Source organism: Carlito syrichta, unplaced genomic scaffold (assembly GCF_000164805.1).
Source record: "Carlito syrichta isolate Samal-C Ts95f unplaced genomic scaffold, Tarsius_syrichta-2.0.1 Scaffold303982, whole genome shotgun sequence".
NCBI classification, from domain to species: Eukaryota; Metazoa; Chordata; class Mammalia; order Primates; family Tarsiidae; genus Carlito; species Carlito syrichta.
The window spans coordinates 78,997-99,321 of record NW_007248078.1 but is presented as its reverse complement, the minus strand read 5'-3'; the positions used below and the strand labels follow the sequence as shown (position 1 = coordinate 99,321).

At 44.3% G+C, this 20,325-nt stretch overlaps 1 protein-coding gene across 4 annotated transcripts in view; it reads right to left on the bottom strand.

Annotated features, from left to right (window-relative positions):
- Positions 1-731: 731 nt before the first annotated feature.
- NMD3 (NMD3 ribosome export adaptor) overlaps positions 732-20,325 on the bottom strand; it is a 57,429-nt gene continuing 37,835 nt past the window's right edge. For 3 of the 4 annotated variants that reach the window (XM_021712982.1, XM_021712984.1, XM_008059254.2), the window contains one exon: positions 15,999-16,199. In XM_021712982.1, coding sequence (XP_021568657.1) covers positions 16,054-16,199 — 146 coding nt within the window. In that variant the 3' untranslated portion in view covers positions 15,999-16,053. Of the gene's footprint in view, positions 756-15,998; positions 16,200-20,325 lie in introns of those variants that run through there. The other variant, XM_021712983.1, reaches the window with a different exon arrangement.

Here is a 20,325-nt window from a genome sequence, read left to right as displayed (position 1 = left end):
ATATTTATGCGGGTGTGACTGGGTGCAGTGGCTCACGCCTGTAATCCCAGCACTTTGCGACTCTGTGACTATCAACAGCCCATTAAAATGTCAATGTACAATACATCATATAATTACTCCCTAAGGAGTACAAACAGATCAGATTATTTGGTCCTCCCACTAGATCTAAATTGGAGTGCAAATCCTGACATGTGCAGTCTATCCACACACGCTGGGAGAAGGTTTTCAAATCTGCCCTGTTTGTGATCCAGAGAATTCGTAGTTGCATGAATGGGTCCTGCCCACACAAATGAAGGTCTATTCAAGTTCTCTTTGTTAAAAAACAAAACAAAACAGAAGTCACTTCAAATGCCACTCTGTCACCCAGGCTGTAATGCAGTGGCCTGATCACGGGTCAGCCTTGACCACCTGGGCTCAATTGATTCTTCAGCCTCTGCTTTCTGAGTAGCTAGGACTACAGGCACATGCCCCTGCACCTGACCATTTAATTTTATTTTTAAAATTCTTTTAGTCAGGTGCCGTGGCTCAAGCCTGTAATCCCAGCACTTTGGGAGGCAGAGGCGAGAGGATTGCCTGAGCTCAGGCGTTTGAGACTAGCCTGAGCAACATGGCAAGACCTCATCTCTACAGTAAATCAAAAAATTAGCCAGGCCTGGTAGTGCTGCCTGTGGTTCCAGCTACCCAGAAGGCTGAGGTGGAAGGATCGCCTGAGCCCAACCCGTCAAGGGTGTGGTGGCCGTGAGCGTGTCACTGCACTCCAGCCTGGGAGGCAGATTGAGACTCTGACTCAAAAAAAATTATAAAAAATATATAAAATTATTTGTATTGCATTATCTCTATTCCTTTAACTCAACCTAATTTCTATTTTGAGCTTCCATCCTGCTAGGCAGGGAGGAAGCACAGCCCCGAGCCTTAGGACACTTCCTGTCTGGTTGAGCTGCAGCCCCAGAATCCTAGGCAGTGGAAGGCAGTCAGGTGGACCACCTCTGAGACTATTATCAGTCCACGAGGGGCACTCTAGGATTTTAGAGTCTCCCAACTGCTTAGTCTACCTGGGGTGTCTCTGTAAAACTGCCCTAAGCGGCCTGTGCAACTCCAGCATCTGCTACCCTCCCAAAGCCCTGCCTGGTTATTAAGCAACCATGTACCACAGCAGTGGAGGAAAAGGAAGCCGGTCTATTTGAGTTCGCGTTTCAGCCCTGCCACTTACCAATTATGAGATCAGCAAGTCCTGTATCCTCCGTCTGTCTCACTTTCTTCATTCCTAAGCTGAGAATGTCGTATCTAACTCTAGGAATTGTTGTGAGAGAAAAACGTATGCTAAGCATCTAGAACAGCGCCTGATGCGTGAGAATCTCATATGTCTTTTGGTATTCACTAAAATGCAAGTTCCTTGAGGACATTTGTTCATTTTTATCTGTCCGTTCACTGATCTTAGAACAGTATCTGGTGTAAAAGGAGTCAAATGAATGAATGGATGTTGAGAGACTCTGAGTGTCAATCTCAATATTAAACAGAGAGAGGCTCTCTAAAAGAAAATGAGGTATCTGGGGGTGCGGTGGCTCATTCCTATAATCCCAAGAGTTTGAGACTAGCCTGGGGAACATAAGGAGACCTTGTATCTACAAAAAATAAAAAAATTTGCAAGGCATGGTGGTACAGCACGCTTGTAGTCCCAGCTATTTGGGGGGCTGAGGTATAGGATGGCCTGAGTCCAGGAGGTTGAGGCTATGGCCAGCCATGATTGTGCCAGTGCACTCTAGCCTGGACAGTAGAGTAAGACCATGAAGAAAGAAAAGAAAAGAGAGAAAAAGAGAGAAAGAAAAAGAAAAAGAGAGAAAGAGAGAGAGAGAGAGAGAGAGAAGGGAAGGAGGGAGGGAGGAAAGAAAATGTTTATTTGAAAAGAGAACATTGCAATGGGAACACGAATGCCATAGAAAACTACATGTATCCAAGGAAGCAAAGGCTGACAAAGGTTTTTAAAGAAAAAATGAAGAGGATTAGATAATTGTTTTGAAATAATTATCCTTGTCTACAAAGATCAATATCAAAATCGTAGCAGGGCACCACAGAGTGCGCCTGTGGTCTCAGCTATTCAGGAAGCTGAGGCAGGAGGATGGCTTGAGCCTAGGAGGTCAAGACCAGCCTAGGCAACATAGCAAGACCCCATCTACAAAAACTATATATATGTGTGTGTGTGTATTTTGTATGTATTATATATATATATACACATATATATGTAAAATACAACAGAGGTGACAACAGCTTGAGATTGGATAGGCAGAGCTGGGCCTTCCAGAATTATTTTTTTGAGTAAGCTTGTGATGGCCTTTGTGCGAGGTTAAGGTTTTTTAGTCGTTTGTGATCATATTGTGATCAGGCATACAAGCATGAGAATGCTTTCTTCACAGCCTTCTCCAGCTCTGTTTATCAAGAATTTTTTTTTATTACATTTTGATCCTGACAACCTTCACGAGGGCAAGTTTCGCCTCTGTCCCAGAACTTTGGAGCTCTCTGTTCTTCTCCTGTTCTTTCCTTCCAGCCATGGGCAATCTCTCTCTGGTTTCGGAGAAATCGTTTTCCTTTTGGGTTTCAGGCCAAGACGATACGTCTAGACTTTCTAGCCCACAGCCTCCTGACCTATTCTTCCGAAGCTAGGAAGGCATGCAGACTGTTTCTTCTTTCTCCCAACCCTATGCCTCTGCAAAAACGAATGACAGATTTCACTACCTGCTTGAATGGAAGGAAGCAAGTAAATACAGAAGAAAAGCAAAGGTTAAAAAATTTTAAAAAACTAACCCACTCCTAGAGCTTTAACTCACTTTTTTAACTTCCGGTTTTGCTCAAATGAATTCTAGAATTGTACAAAATTACAGGAGTTTTTCTTGCCATCATCCTATAAAATGCAGCTCTCAGCCATTTATGCGTCAGCAGAATCTAATCAACGTTTGACTCATGGCCCCACCACTATATTAGTCCTGCTGGTCAGACAGTTGCTTCCTGGCCTCCTGAGAAAGGATGGGCTTGGCTCTTGGGTAGCCCAGTCATGGGTGTTGTATCAGTGAGCAATTTGCTTTCTTTGATAAAAAGAGCCCACACCCAGGCGTGCCACACACACTTTCTGGGCAAAGGCGGAGCAGGCAGGCCGAGGTGTTTCCTGCCACATCAGACCTCATGTTAATGCTCGCCTCTCTTCCCTTCCCCCACCCCTCCTCACCAGCCTCCTACTCATTAGCCAAAGCAGTCTGGGTTTCTTTGCCAGGAGACACACCCAGGAAGGTTCCTTTCCCCTATCCAGTCACACCAGCCCTGCTGCTGACTAGAAGCTTGCTTGTTCTTCAGTTCCATGAAGAGCCCTAAAATCTGGACCAAAAGTGACCTGGGCTACTTCTGGGACAGCAACACCAGTCTACAATTCTTTTTTTTTTTTTTTTGAGTTGGGGTCTCACTCTGTCACCCAGGCTGGAGTGCAATAGCATGATCACAGCCACCACAGCATCGACCTCCTGGGCTCAGGTGATCCTCCAGCCTCAGCCTCATGAGTAGCTGGGACTCAGGTGCATGCCACCACGTCTTATAATTTTGCACTAACATTTATAAGGAAATTGTTAAGACACTCCCTTTCAAAATAGACCTGAAGTTGGTTTGGGGTTTTTGTGAGAAATATTTTCTTGTTTTAATTAGTTCAATCTTGGTTGAGATTAGATTTTAGCCTAACTATGCTGCCAAGAGAGGAAGATGGTAAACTATCTTACTAGCAAAGACTTGTTTCCCTCAGTTTAAACCAGGCATGTCCAACCCAGGGCCTGCAGGCCACATGTGGCCCAGACAGGTAGTAATGAGGCCCCATTGTTTTCATTTTTCTAAACTTTATAATAAAAAACATCGCTACAAGTAAGTTTTATTATGTATATATACTGACTGGATTACATAATTTATGTGCAACCCCAAATAATTCCCCTTTATTCAGTGCAACCCAGGAAAGCCAAAAGGTTGGACATCCTTCGTCTAAATGTTTCCCAAGGTTCCACATTATTCTATACTCACGTGGTCAATACTCATATTGGTAAGGATTGGAAATGACGTAGTGCTGAGGCAAGAGCCCTGGACTAAAGTTCAGCTACCTGCATGTCCAATCCTGGCCTGGCTACTGTTTGCCCTTGGCAAGTCAGTGAGCCTGTCTGGATCTAGCTTCCCATTTGTGTGTTAAACAGTATTTTTGAAAAATGTTCAAGCGTAATTTCATATCCTGTAATTATCTTTGTCTGTGCTTGCCCATTCATTGATGGTAGCATCCATTCCTGCAGAAAGGCAGACGCTACCTGAAGCAAAGGGTCAGCCTTCCGTGCCCAAATCTGTCTCCTTTTAAGATTCACGGTGTGGCCAGGCATAGTAGCTCAATCCTATAATCCCAGCACTTTGGGAGGCCGAGGCGAAGGGATTACCTGAGCTCAGGAGTTTGAGACCAGCCTGGGTAACTTGAGGAGACCTTGTCTCTACGATAAATAATAATAATAATAATAATAATAATAATAAAGCAGGGTGTGGTAGCACACATCTGTAGTTCCAGCTACTTGGAAGGTTGAGGTGGAAGGATCTCCTGAGCATAGCAGGTCAAGGCTGCGGTGACCACGAGCGTGCCACTGCACTCCAGCCTGGGCGACAGAGTAAGATTCTGTCTAATAAATAAATAAATAAATCATCCCTCAACTCATTTGTTTAGACCCCAATGGCCTCAAACACCTTCACTTGGCCCACAAGGCTTGCAGGATCCCAGCCCTGCTAAGTCCCCACCCATCAGCACCCCTCTCCTCGTACACAGGCCCATGGTTCCACTCTGAACCACCAGTCACCTTCCTGCCTCAGGACTTGTCTCTTCCTCTACCTGTGACAATCTTCCCAATATCACAATGTAGATGGTCCATTTTCGTCATTCAGGCCTCATCCTAGATGTCATCTCCTTTAAAAAGTCTTCCCTCATCTCCCCCTCCCCACCAACCAAAGAGCTGTCCTCCTTGACCTTCTTGTCTCTAAAGCACTTACTACTGTGATAAAACTGCCAGTGAATTGAAAAGTTGACTCCTTATTTTCGAGTTCCTCCTCCACATCACACAATGTAAGCCCCCAGAAGCAGTTATCAGCGTCGCCAGCCCTCAGAGCTAAAGATATTCAGCTCATAGGTGCAAGGGAGTGTTGAACAAACAGACGAATGAATGAATGAACAGTCTGAAAAACAGTTATTCTCAAAAGAAGGGGCATGGTCTTCTGGTCTCCCCGCCTGTGAAATGAGACTGTTGAATAAGGTGACCCCAGAGTTCTTTTTAGCCTAAATGTCTGGAATCTTTGCTGTTGTTAAAGCGCACTCTCAGTAAGGGTGTCTTTTCTCCACAGAGATTTCCAAGGTCTGTTTCAATCTTCTCCTAAAGTTTTGAATTCATGTCTGCAAAGATAGAACAAAACTTCATTCATTAATAATACAGTTATTACTTGCCAATTAAGTGAGACAGGACCAAATAAGATGTAAGTCCCATTACAACAAACATTGAAATAAGTTGTCCTATAATCAAGGGTCTGTTTCTATGTGGCACTCACTTTTCTTCGGATTTGCTTCCTCTGGGCTGGAGCCCAATAAGTAGATGCAAGAAGATACAGAGTTAAGACTTTATTACTGCAAACATCTTTATGTTCTTACCTGAGTCGATATGCTTTATCATCAGTCATACTTAAATTTTCCATTTTAATTCATTTTTCAAGTTCTTCCTGACAAAAAACTATGAGGTGGAAGAAATCCTCTTATTTTGGCAGAGTTCCCAACTGTTTGATTTCAGCCTGCTACCTCACAGCAAATGGTAGGTAGTAAAACCAAGGACCCAAAGTAAAGCTCTTCCACTCCAAAGAGAATGTCTCTTGGAAGAACTATGAAGTGACTCTAAACTCTTCCTTGAGCTTCAAAACAAGCACATTTCTAGCCAGTCTCCCAGTTTATTTTTACCATACAGGCATACCTCAGAGATAGTGTGTGTTCAGTTACAGACCACCATATTAAAGTGAATTTCTCAATAAAGTGAGTCATATGATTTTTTTTCCTCCAGAGCACGCAAAAGTTTTGTTTACATATACTGGAGTCTACTAAGTGTGCAATAGTACTATGTTTAGAACAACCTTAATTAAAATATAACTTTATCTCTAAAAAATGCTAATAATCATCTGAGTCTTTAGTAAGTAGTAATCTTCTTGCTGGTGGAGGGTCTTGCCTCAAAGAATGATCCGGTGGTGGCTGCTAAAGGCTGGGGTGACTGTGGTGAGTTGTTTAAATAAGACATCAATTAAGTTTGTAACATTAATTGACTCTTCCTTTCACAAAAGCTTTCTCTGTAGCATGTGATGCTGTTTGATAGCATTTTACCCACAGTAGAGCTTCTTTCAAAACTGGAGTCCATCCTCTCAAACCCTGCCACTGCTTTATCAACTAATTTTATAGAATATTCTAAGTGCTTTGTTGTCATTTCCACAATGCTCACAGCATCTTCACAAGGAGGAGATTCCATCTCAAGAAACCACTTCTTTTTCTCATTCTTAAGGAAAAACTCCTCATCTGTTCAAGTTGGTCATGAGACTGCAGTAATTCAGTCACATCTTCAGACTCCATGTCTAATTATAGCTCTCTTGCTATTTCCACCACATCTCCAGTGACTCCCCCCATTGAGGTCTTGAACCCCTCAAAGTCATCCATGAGGGCTGGAATCAACTTCTTCCAAATTCCTGTTGATGCTGACATTTTGACCTTCTCCTTTGAATCACAGATGTTCTTACTTCATCTAGAATGGTGAATATTTTCCAGAGGGTTTCAATTTACTTTGTCCAGATCCATCAGAGGAATTACTGTATATGGCAGCTATAGACTTACAAAATGTATTTCTTAAATCATAAAACTTGAAAGTCAAAGTTACTCCTTGATCCATGTGCTACAGGATAGATGTTGTATTAGCAGGCATGAAAATGACATTAATCCCCATGTGCATCTCCATCAGAGTTCTTGGGTGACCAGGTCCACTGTCAATGAACAGTAATCTTTTGAAAGAAATCTTTTTTTTCTGAGTAGCAGGTCTCAACGGTGGGATTCAAATATCCAATAAGTCATGCTGTAAACAGATGTGCTGTCATCCAGGCATTGTTGTTCCATTTACAGAGCACAGGCAGAGTAGATTTAGCATAATTCTTAAGGGCCCTAGGATTTTCAGAACGGTAAATAAGCATTGGCTTCAACTTAAAGTCACCAACTACATGAGTTCCCAACAGGAGTGTCAGTCTGTTCTCTGAAGCTTTGAGCCAGTCATTGACTTCTCCTCACCAGCTATGAAAGTCCTAGAAAGTCTTATTCCAATATAAGGCTGTTTCATCTGCATTGGAAATCTGTTGTTTATTGTAGCCACCTGCATCAGTTACCTTAGCTAGATCTTCTAGATAATTTGCTGCAGCGTCTCCACCACTTTCTGCTTCACCTTGCACTTTTATATTTCAATTTACTTTGTCCAGATCCATCAGAGGAATTACTGTATATGGCAGCTATAGCCTTAGTTTATTTCCTTAAACTTCATGAACCAATCTCTGCTGGCTTCCAACTTTTCTTCTGCAGCTTCCTCTCCTCTCTGTCTTCACAGAATTGAAGAGAATTAAGGCTTTACTCTGCACTGGGCTTTGGCTTAAGGGAATGTTGCATCTACTTTGATCTTCTATCCAAACCACTCATACTTTCTCCATATCAGCAAGAAGGCTGTTTCACTTCCTTGTCATTTGTGTGTTCACTGGAATAGCAGTTTAAATTTATTTCAAAAACCTTTCCTTTGCATTCATAACTTGACTAACTGCTTGGTGCAAGAGGCCTAGTTTCTGGCCTTTTCGTGGCTTTCAACATATCCCCTCACTAAGCTTAATCATTTCTAGCTTGACTTAAAGTGAGAGACATATGACTCTTCCTCTAAGTAAAGGCCATTGTAGGGTTAGTGATTGGCCTAATTTCAATATTGTTATGGCTCAGTAAATAGCAAGGACTGAGTAGAGGGAGAGACATGGCGGACAGGGCAGTTAGTGAAGCAGTCAACGCACACCTTTATTGATTAAGCTTTTTTTTTCTTTTTTTTTTTTTGAGCCAGAGTCATACTCTATCACCCAGGCTGAAATACAGTGGCACACTCATGGCTACTGCAGCCTCGACCTGCTGAGCTTAGGCAATCCTTCCACCTCAGCCTTCCAAGTAGTTGGAACTAGAGGCACACGCCAACACAACTGGTTGATTTTTGTGTAGAAATAAATCGCCAAGTTGTCCCTGGGATTGTACCTATACCTCCCAAAGTGCTGGGACACACCACCACAACTGGCTAATTTTTTGTAGAAATAAATCACCAGGTTGTCCCTGGGATCTTACCTATACCTCCCAAACTGCTGGAATTACAGGCATGATCCACCACAACCAGCCCTACGCACACTGTCTTATATAGATGGGGTTCATAGTGCTCCAAAACAATACAATTGTAACATCAACTATCATTGATCACGGATCACCAAAACAGACACAATAATAATTTAAAAGTTTGAAATATTTTGAGAATTACCAAAATGTGACCCACATGGAAAAATGGTGCTAATAGACTTGTTCTATGCAGGTTTGCTCTAACACTTCAATTTGTTAAAAACACAGTATCTGTGAAGGACAATAAAGTGAAGTGTACCTGTGTATAATCACATCTAGCTTCCGAGGCAAAAGGCATGGAAGAGTAAGCTTTGGAATCAAGTAGAAGTTTGGTTAAGAAAACACTCACCAAAAAACATCTAAGATATCCATGGGAACCTTCCTCATATTCTCTTTTATAACTTTAGAATCAAATTCATCTTTCAAGGGTCACTTCCAAAGCCGTCTCTTCCAAAAAATTTTCCCCTACCTCTCCAGGCCTCTGTAAAAATCTCCTTCCTCTAAATTCCTGTGGCCCTTTGCCTGGAATGACTCAACTTCTGTGATTCAGGGACTATAGGTGGTTGTTTAGATACAGTCACTTCCCAAGAGAAAAGCTGTCATTACTAAACTATCTCCCTCACTCTCCCTGGGTACCTCGAGGGCCAGGACCTCCCCTTATTCACCTACAATGTTCAGCAAAGCCTAAGATCGCACTTTCATTTTCATATTCAAAATCGTTATTGCCTTCATTCAAATCATTAATAAAATAAAGATATTTCCTAGTATTTTCATAAGCATTTTTACTCCCCACGTAGTTTCTTTTTAACTTTTTTTATATTGACATGATTAGTTTCTCTAGAAGTTATAAAACAGTCATTGCACCCTTTCCCCAGCTTCCCCCGAGGGTGACATCTTATACACAATATCAAAACAGGACATTGCCATAATACACCTTATATACAAGATCAAAACAGGACATTGACATGGGCATAATGCATCTTATATACAAGATCAAAACGGGACACTGCCATTGACAAAATACATCGTGTATACTATGTCAAAATGGGACACTGACCTTGGCATAATATGTCTTACATACAATATCAAAACAAGACATTGGCCTTGGTGTAATATGTCTTATATACAATATCAAAATCAGACATTGACATAATCGTATATACAATATAAAAACAGGACATTGACATCAGAATAATTATACTAACTAGACTATAGACTTTGTTCGATTTTGACCAGTTTTTACATGTGCTCACTTGTGTGTGTGTAGTTCTCTGCAATTTTATTCCATGTGCAGCATACATTTACGTAGCCACCACAATCAAGATTCACAACTGTTCCATCGCCACAAAGAAACCCCCTTCCCATTTTCCCTGTCTGTTCAACTCACTTCCCACACGTGTCCCCACATCCTCCCAACCACTGATTTCCCCATTTCTGTAGTTTTGTCATTTTGAGAATGCTATACTGCTGGATGTGGTGACTTACGCCTATAATCCCTGAGCTTTGGGAAGCCAAGGCGGAAGGATTGCTTGAGTCCAGGAATTCAAGACTAGCCTGGGAAACATAAAAAGATCTCATCTCTACAAAACAAATAATTAGCCGGGCATGTTGGCATGTGCCTATAGTCCCAGCTACTCGGGAGGTTGAGGGAGGAGGATCACCTGAGCCCAGGAGGTCAAGGATGTGGTTGAACAGTGAACGTGCCACTGCACTTTAGCCTGGGCAATAGAGTAAGATCCCACTCAAAAAAAAAAAGAGAGCGGGAATGTTATAAAAATAGAAGTATATATTATATGACCTTTTGCGATTGACTTTTTTCACTCAGCAGAATGCTCTTGAGAGTCATCCAGGTTGTTGTGTGTATCAATAGTTCATTCCTTTTTCTTGCTGAGTAGAATGCCACTGTGTAGATGGACCAGAGTCTGAGTGTTTTCAGTTTGGGGCTATTACAAATAAAGCTGCTATAAACATGTATTTATACATGTTTGTGTAAACCTAAGTTTTTATCTCTCTGGGCTAAACACCCAAGAGTGCAATTGTTTGCTTTATAAAAAAACTGCCAAGATGTTGGGCACTGCTTAGGGGAGAAAGGGAGGCAAAAGGTCACGTGGCAACACAATGGGTACTTGTCCACTACCGGGGGAGAGGGCCAGTTAGAAGCCTACTAACCTGCCTGCGGCCTACTTATGTTGTAAGTCTCCACTTGTACCCCACAACTTTAAAATAAAATAAAAATTAACAAAAGAAAGAAAGGAAGGAAGGAAGGAAAGACAGAAAGAAAACAAAGAGAAACTGTCAAGCCATCTCCACAGTGACTGTCCCATTAGACATTCCCAGCAATGTATGAGAAATCCAGTTTCTCTGCATTCCCTCCAGCACTGGGTATTATCTGTATTTTATCTCATCTGATAGGTGAGCAGTGACATCTTTCTGTGGTTTTAATTTGCATTTTCCTAAAGGCTAATAATGTTGAACATCTTTTTATGGGCTTCTTTGCCATCTATATCTCCTCTTTGGAGAAATTTCTGTTCTAGTCCGTTGCCCACTTTCCAATTGAACTGTTTGGTTTTGTTTGTTTATTTTTGGTTTTTTCTGAGTTGAAGTCTCACTTGGTCACCCAGACTGGAGTGCAGTGGCCGCTCCCGGCCACTGCAGCCTCGACCTGCTGGGCTCCGGCGATCCTTCTGCCTCAGCCTTCCGAGTAGCCAGAATTACAGGCATGCGCTACCACGCCCGGCTGATTTTTTGATTTATTGTAGAGATGAGGTCTCGCTGCCCAGGCGGGTCTCGAACCCGCGGGCTCAGGCAATCCACTCACCTCAGCCTTTCAAAGGCACGGGATTACAGGCTGAACCACCGAGCCCGGCGGTTTTTTTTTTTTTTACTGTTGAGTTTGAGAGTTCTTTGGTCTAGGTACAAGCCCTTTGTCAAATATGTGGTTTGCAAATGTTTTCTATGTAGCTTGTCTTTTCATACTTTTTTTTTTTGAGTCAGGGTTTTACTCTGTCTCCCAGACTGGACTGCAATGGCACAATCATGGCTTACCAAAACCTTGACCTCCTCGACTCAGGCAGTCCTCCCACCTCAGCCTCTTGAGCAGCTGTAACTACAGGCATGCGCCACCAAACCCAGTTAAATTTTATTATTATTATTTGTAGAGACAAGATCTTGCTGTGTTGTCCAGGCCGGTCTCAAATTCCTGGGCTCAAGCAATCCTCCTGCCTTGGCCACCCAAAGCGCTGAGATTACTGGTATGAACCACCGCGCCTAGCCAAGTTATACTTTTAGGGGAAAAAGTCACATAAATATGCATATGAAAGGAAAAAAATTAAAAGTTTTTAGTGACTATTTCTGGGCAATAGAATTAAGAGTGATCTTCACATTTTTTTGATAATTGTATAATCATGAAAAAAAATCAACCTTAAAAATGAGAAAACCGCCAACTTGTAAAATCTGTCCATAGATCAAATAAACATTTAAAAAAATAAAACTTTATTTTCACTGTAGTTTCAAACTCCGTTCCATAAAACCATGTTACCAAGGCATTCAGCAATATTGATGTTGAATCATCTGCTATTTCTCATCATTAACATGCTGATCTGCAGTTATATCGCAATTTTAGAAGTTAGCAGGAGAGAGACTTATTAGCAAAGAATTTTGATCACCTGTAAACTGGATATAAAAATCCTGAATACTTAAGCTGTTCCAGTGATGCGACAAAAAGTGAAACTATTAAAGAAAGGCCTTCAGAATAATCAGCCTACCATCGTGAAAGCCTACCCTGTGCTAGGGGCCTTCCACCCACCATGTCTCTGCAACCCCTCAACAGCCTGTGGGAAGGTGTTCTCCCATTTTACAGATGAAGAGCCTGTGGTCTTGACCAGAGTCTATGTTGCCCACACTGAGCAGCTGGGTGTCTGCCCTGGACACTGGGTCCAAAACTACCTCTCTCCACAAAGGTCAGTGGTCAACATGCTGATAGAGTGAAGAAAACAAAACCAAGCAGGTGAGCTATTTAAAATGAAAAAGCCTTTCATAGGCCAGACACAGTGGCTTACCTCCATAATCTCAGTGCTTTGGGAGGCTGCGGTGGGAGGACTGCCCTGAGCCCAGGACATCAAGTCTGTACTGAGCCATGATGGTGCCACTGTACTCCAGCCTGGGCAACAGAGTGAGACCCTATCTCAAAGACAGCAACAACAACAAACACAAAATGCAGCCTTGTCCTGTTGGCAAACAAAGCAGGAAATCCAGTTGTTGATAAACACGTCTGACTCCATGTCTAGGAGAAAGTCCACATCCAGAGTCTCCTAACACAAGTGCAAGTGTGAATGTGGCGGGAGGCCAGATGCCCATTGGTGAGAGGTCGTCTTCTCAGCAGTGAAAGACCATCGAGTAGAACAGAAAACAGCCACAGGAAGGGCTCGGAGGCCCATGGAGGAGTTGCCCCAGGGAGCTGGGAAACCTGCCCCAGCACCAGAGGTCACCCATGCCACTCACCCATGGCAAAATGCCCACCCAGTGTCTGCAGAAGCCCTGTCTGTCCACCACTCCCTTTGCCAAAGAGAGCTTTCCCATGCTCAAGCGAGAAGGCTGAGGACATTTCCATGACAAATGGGGTTTCCTCAGGAAGCATCCAGAAGGAGAAAGTTGAGTCCGTGAAGGCCAAGGCTGCCTTCCACTGAGCGCTTGCGTTCCCCACTGCCAGAGCACAAACTTCACCGTGGCTCCTGGCGCAGGAGAGAACTGTGTGGTGTAGTGGGTTGGCTGGCGATGAGTTGGCATCTCTGAACCTTTGTTATGCATCACAAAGCCCTCCCAAGCCTTCAGCTCACATGGAACCAACCCTTCCCATACATGCCTTCACTCCGGTCCTCAGTTAAATTCAGTCTCATCTTACTCTGTTCTCTTGTTAAATGGGATTCTTCTCTCCCAGTTAGAATTGCATTCCTTAAGGGGCAGGGTCTACACTTTACAATTCCTTTTTTGCACCCATGGAACTAGGCATCATCGTCTGGCCTAGTCCGTTATCCTTTTTTTTTTTTTTACAGTTGTGGGGTACCTGTGAGAATTTACCACATAAGTTGTGTACAGGTGAGGTTTGGGCTTCTAGCAACCCCTCTCTCCCCCTGGTAGTGGACCTGATGCCCAGTATGTGGTTGTGTGCCCTTTATCCTCCTCCCTCCCTCCTTTAGCAGTGTCCAGTATCTGTTGTTCCCAACTTTGGGCTCACGTGACCAGTGACCAAGGCCCACTTATGGGTGAGAACATGCAATATTCAGTTTTTTTGTTTCGGTGATAGTTCACTTAGAATGATGATCTCCAGCTACATCCATGTTGCTGCAAAGGACATGATTTTGTTCTTCTTTATGGCATAGTATTCCATCATGTATATGTGCCATTTTTTAAAATCCAGTTCACTTTTGATGGGCATCTGGGTTGGTTCCATGTTTTTGCTATTGTGAATAGTGCTGCAGTGAATATCGTCCTCCCTCTCCTCCCTCCCACCGCCCCCCCCCCCCCCCGCAGGTGCAGGTGTCTTTTTGGTAGAGCAATTTATGTTCTTCTGGGTATATTCTCTGAAGTGGGATTCCAGCCCTCTATTCTTTAAGAAGGCCAAGCAATTCCAGAGCACCGAGGTCTGGACTTCCCAGCTCTTTCTCCCTTCCCCCAGCTCTTTCCACCACAAAATTATTGGATCAATTAACTACCTAATCGTCAGCCTCCAGTTTCATTCCTACGCTCCAAGCTCTATTCCTGTCCAATATTGCCTCTGAATTTGTAGATTCATCCCTCATTGTCCATCCCATTGGATATGGAACGGATGTGGCTTCTTGGATTTGATCCCCCAAGTCCCAGGCCCTAGCCATCCTGGGCTCTACTCCAAGAGATCCAGCCTAGGCTCCCAGGGCCCAACCTGCAATTAGCCAGTTGCACAAGGTCCCCACTGAGCTTAGCTAGGGCTTTCCTCAGAGAGAACTGGAGAAACTGGACAAGAACTCACAATCATCGTGAGTGCAGTTAGAAGACGAGCATAATTCTGCCACGCTATCTGAGCCTCTGCCATTTCCAGCAGCAAGGTCTTTTCACCAGTGTTCTTTACCTCTTGAGTGAGGAGGAATGGTCTGGCTTGACCCAATATCACTTGAGTCAACACACCTAGACTGGTTTGACTCAATGTCTCTTGAAGCATGAGGGCTAGCACAAAAGAATCAAAGAACCAAGGTGTAAAAGTGGAAAAGACTGTAAGCTCCTTGAAGGTAAGAACTACATGTGTCTTATTCAAAATTCATGTTGGCTCACACCTGTAATCTCAGTACTTTGGGAGGTGGAGGTGAGAAGACTGCCTGAGCTCAGGGGTTCGAGACAAGCCTGGGCAACTTGGTGAGCCCTCATCTCTATAATAAATCAAGAAATTGTCCCGCGCCTTTGGGAGGCTGAGGTGAGTGGATTGCCTGAGCCCGCGGGTTCGAGACCTGCCTGGGCAGCGAGATCTCATCTCTACAATAAATAAAAAAATCAGCCGGGCGTGGTAGCGCATGCCTGTAATTCCGGCTACTCGGAAGGCTGAGGCGGAAGGATCGCCGGAGCCCAGCAGGTCGAGGCTGCGGTGGCCGGGAGCGGCCACTGCACTCCAGTCTGGGCAACAGAGTGAGACTCCAACTCAAAAAAAAGAAAAAATTACCAGTGTCTACCATGTTGGTTCTCAATAAATGTGTTGAAGTAACTAACTGGAAGTGCAGTGGTTCTGTCTTTGATCTATGATCATACTGTCCTTTGAGGGAATTAAGTCAAACACATATTATTCACATAATATTTTATTCTTTTGAGTTGGGGTCTCACTCTGTTGCCCAGGCTGAAGTACAGTGGTACAATCACAGCTCACCTCAGACTTGACCTCCTGGACTCAGGTGATTCATCCTCTTCAGTCTCCCGAGTAGCTTGCCACTGCACCTGACTTTATTTATTTGTTTATTTTTGTAGCAATGAGGTCTCGCTACATTGCCTAAGCTGGCCTCAAACTCCTGGGCCCAAGCAATCTGCCGGCTGCAGCCTCCCAAAGTGCTGGGATTATAGGCAAGAGCCATTGCGCCTGGCCTCACATACTAACAGTTTAGGTATTTGTGTGTTAAGTTTCACCAGAGAGGTGAATGGAAGAAATGCTGTGACTCACAGATAGCACTTTATGGACTGATGTACTCCTTTCAAGTGGGAGGCTACAGGAGGAAATGTCACATTTGAACTGGGCCTTGAAATAGCAAGCAGTATTTGAAGGGGTCATACAACGAGGAGAATGAAATTGGCCTCACAGGACGTTATGTGGGATAGCCCCAGCTTCAGAAAAGAGCTGCCAGTGCCCCTCTGGCAGACAGAGTTGATTGCTAATGACAGTCCCCCATCACAGAAGGTCCACGACATACCAGAGATTCCCTAGAGCAGGCATGTCCAACTGGCAGCCCGTGGGTCTCATGCAGCCCAGAACAGCTAGTAACGTAGCCCTACAAAATCTTTTAACATCATGTGTTTTTTAACATGTATTTTCTCCGTGACCCCACGCGTAGTTCCAGTTTTGAAGTTCACAGTCACACCTTATTCATGACATCGCTTTTTGGCAGCACACACATTTGTGAGCAACTGTTTTCAGTGATGAAGCACACGAAGAACAAAATTGGAGCAAACATTTCTGACGAGCACCTTGAGAATTCACAAAGAATTGCGACCACTTCCACTGAAACAGACAGTGATAGATTAGTTTTACAAAAACAAGGTCAAATTTCCCACTAGTTTTATATTGTTCACATTTTTCTAAACTTCAGAATAAAAATAAATAAAAGAAGTTTTGTTATGCATATACACTATATTATACAATTTATGTTGGCCCAAGACAATTTCCCTTTACTCCATGCAGCCCAGAGAAGCCCCAAATTGGATACCCCTGCTTAGAAGAACCCCAGGGACACACAGGTGGGGAGCAGATGGCCCATGACAACTGCGGCTCTCCCCCAAGGTCTGCAACAATCCGTACAGCTCAGCCTGGAAGATGCCTCTAGACACTGGTCAGTTTGTGGACTCCCTCAAGGAGTTCTGGGCTGTTCTTAGTAGACCCTGGAGATCAGAGTCTGACTACATGAGCAGAACCCAGATGGAGAAGTCTGTTGTCCTAGGAAGGGCCTGGGTCCTCCCAAGACTCTAGAGTGAGGCTGGCTGGCTGCGGTTACTCCAGGCAGGGAGTTCCTGTGGAGGTCACTAGAGCATAGACCTTCCCTGGAGAGCCAGGCTGGTCTGCACACACAGGTGCAGACATAAGCTAGGGGACACTTTCTTCCCTACAGCCGCCTATGTAATCTATAGGATATAGCTGGGACCCAGACACTGAAGTCCACGTGAGAAGAAAACGTCCATGACCAGTAAGGAAGTTGTGGGGATATATTAAAACCAGAAGTCATTGACTTTTTTTTTTCTCCTGAGTTGGAGTCTTACTCTGTTGCCCAGGCTGGAGTGCAGTGGCATGATCACAGATACCACAGCCTCGACCTGCTGGACTCAGACAATCCTTCTGGCTCAGCCTTCCAAGTAGCTGGGACTATAGGCGCGCACCACCACACCCAGTTAATATTTTTATTTACTGTAGAGATGAGGTCTCACCATGTTGCACAGGCTGATCTTGAACTCCCGGGCTCTGGCAATCCTCCCACCTCGGCCTCCCAAAGAGCTGGGATTATAGATATGAGCCATCAGCACCCGGCCTGTCTTGTCTATTTTGAAGAGAAAATAGCAACACTACTAAGCAAGAGGCTAGTTCACAAAATTAAAGCGGAAGTGAGACCCTGAGCAGCTCTGAACTCAGGCATCCCAGAGCCCCTGGCAAGGCACCCCTGGCTGGCTGTGAATGGGGTTGCCCGGGCTGCGGGAGCAGCACTGCTGATTTGCTGCTTGTCTGTGGACGAATCTTGATGTTTTGGTCAAGTAGATGAATATCACCAATAGAACATCATTATCATAATATTCCTTTTTCTTTGCAGCTACACTAACATTTGTTGTCTTTTGACTTTTTAGTACTAGCCATTCTGGCTGGGGTCAGGTGGTATCTCATAGTAGTTTTGATCTTCATTTCACCGATGATTAGCAAGGCTGAGCATGTTGCTAGGAATATAAGCTAGTTCAACCTTTGTGGAAAGCAGGTGGCATTTTCTCAAAGAACTAAAAATTGAGCTAACATATGATCCAACAATCTCACTTCTGGGCATATACCCAGAGGAACATAAATCGCTACCAAAAAGAAACATACACACATATGTTCACCGTAGCACTATTCACAAGAGCAAAAAGATGGAACCAACCCAGAGGCCCACTGAAAACGGACTGAAAAAAGAAAAAGTGGCCATATACATGATGGAATACTATACAGCCTTAAAGAACAAAATCATGTCCTTTGCAGCAACATGGATGCAGGTGGAGACTGTCATTCTCAATGAACTATCACAGAAACAAAAAACTGAAAACCGCATGTTCTCACTCATAAGCAGGCTCTGATCACTGGTCACACGAGCACAAAGGTGAGAACAGACGCTGGACACTGCTAAAGGAGGGACAGAGGGAGGAGGTTAAGGGGCACACAACCTCACACGGGGTACCAGGTCCACTAGCAGGGGGCGAGAGGGGTCGCTAGAAGCCCAAACTTCACCTGCACGCAACTTACTTATATAGTACATCCTCACATGTACGCCATAGGTCTAAAATGAGTTAACTAAAATTCTTGTAAGAAAAGAAGAATAGTACTATAACAGAGGAAAGAATCCACTGGCTATGGGAAAAATGAACTCATTTAAACTCTCCGCCTTAGGAGCCAGAAGTAACTGGTAACTACAACATCTTAAATGGGATGGAGTTTCCATTTTCAAGACATTTCACCATTTGTCATTGTGTATGATAACTCAAGACCCCTGCTGAGGTCCACAGGAGAGACAGGCAAGACCAGGTTGACTGCATTCTCAGGTTTCATAGCAAGGAGGGAGGCCAGTCCAGGAAGGGGGACCATGACCCTGTGGTTTTCTAATCTTGGCTGAGTAGTGCTACCAGAAATGCCTCATTTTTTAATCTAGCCATCTCCAGATTTCATCTGTGTTTCTTTAGTAACAGACTCCTATAGCTGATTGTTTAGCATTCAAAGCATCTCACTGCAGTCCCATGTGGTGGCTCACACCTGTAATCCCAGTATCAGCACTACGGGAGACATGCAGCAGGACCACATCTTGAGCCCAGGAGTTTGAGATCAGCCTGGGCAACATAGCAAGACCCCTGTCTATAAAAACTAATTAACTGGGTGTAGTGATGCCTGCCTGAGTTCCAGCTACTTGGGAGGCTGAAGCAGGAGGATCATTTTAGCCCAGGAGTTTAAGGCTACAGTGAGCTATGATCAAGCCACTGTACTCCAGCCTGGGCAACATAGAGAGAACCCATCTCTACAAAGAAAACAATGCAAAACAAAACACCTAACATCTTACTACCTACCACATACTTCATGAAAATATATTATGGAAGTGTTTGAAATAAATCATCCTCATCTTTATTTCTTTGCTTGATGGTGCTGTAGGATGACGGGTCCCCTACCAAGTTACTTAAGGGTACATGTCTGCTGCTTAAATCCTGAAGGGGGAGTGGCGAGCCAAGGCCATGGTGCTTAACCAGGGAGCAGGTGTCCTGAGAACCCAAACATCCCGAAGCAAAGCTGGGAACATACCAAGAAAAACAGTCTCGTCTCACACACACCAGGCAAAGAGCCAGAAAATTCTCTTAAAAGCAGCTTAGAGATGAGATGCAGGGCGGGTCCCTGGGGCTGTTCTGCTGCTACCCTGAGGGCCTGTGTGTTGGTCCTAATACACCATCTGTTCACCAAGCTGGACTTGTCCAAGACACTCTTGCATCTCTCGGGCCCTTCCCAGTGTGGGGGAATGTTCTACACAGCCCAAGGAGAGGAGTTTAGGGCAAACTATCTTTATATCAGGATTTTAAATGTCCAAACCCTAATTTGGATAATTGTAGGGACAATTCATCACAACTAAGAAACCATTCTCTACAAAAACTGAGGCTTGCTTGTGCTCTGTCTTCCTTTCAAGCTGGAGTCTCACTCAGTTGCCCAGACTGGAGGGCAGTGGCATGATCACGGCTCACCGCAGCCTCCACCTCATGGGCTCAGGCAATTCTTCCACCTCAGCCTCCCAAGTAGCTGGAACTACAGGCACATGCCACCATGCCCAGCTTATTTTTTAATTTTTTGTAGAGACGAGGTCTTGCTATGTTGCCCAAGCTGGTCTCAAACTCCTGGGCTCTGGCAGTCTGTCTGCCTCACCCTCCCAAAGTGCTGGGCTGTACAGTTGTGCTATATCAGTGACTCAGATACACCTAGTGGTGTTTGCTCCTTACGTGCCTTTCTGAAATAACGAACAATTTTTGGTAAAACGTCAAACAAAAGACATCCAGCTACTCAGGAGGCTGAGGCAGAAAGATTGCTGGAGGTCAGAAGTTCAAGGCCGCAGCAATGACTGCGCCTATGAATAACCACTGCATCCCAGCCTGGGCAGCAAAGCAAGACCTCATCTTTAAAAAAAAAAAAAAAGGAGCCGGGCTCGGTGGCTCAGCCTGTAATCCCGAGCCTTTGGGAGGCTGTGGTGAGTGGATTGCCTGAGCCCGCAGGTTCGAGACCCGCCTGGGCAAGCAAGACCTCATCTCTACAATAAATCAAAAATCAGCCAGGCATGGTAGCACGCGCCTGTAGTTCCAGCTACTTGGAAGGCTGAGGTGGAAGGATCGCCGGAGTCCAGCAGGTCGAGGCTGCAGTGGCCGGGAGCGGCCAC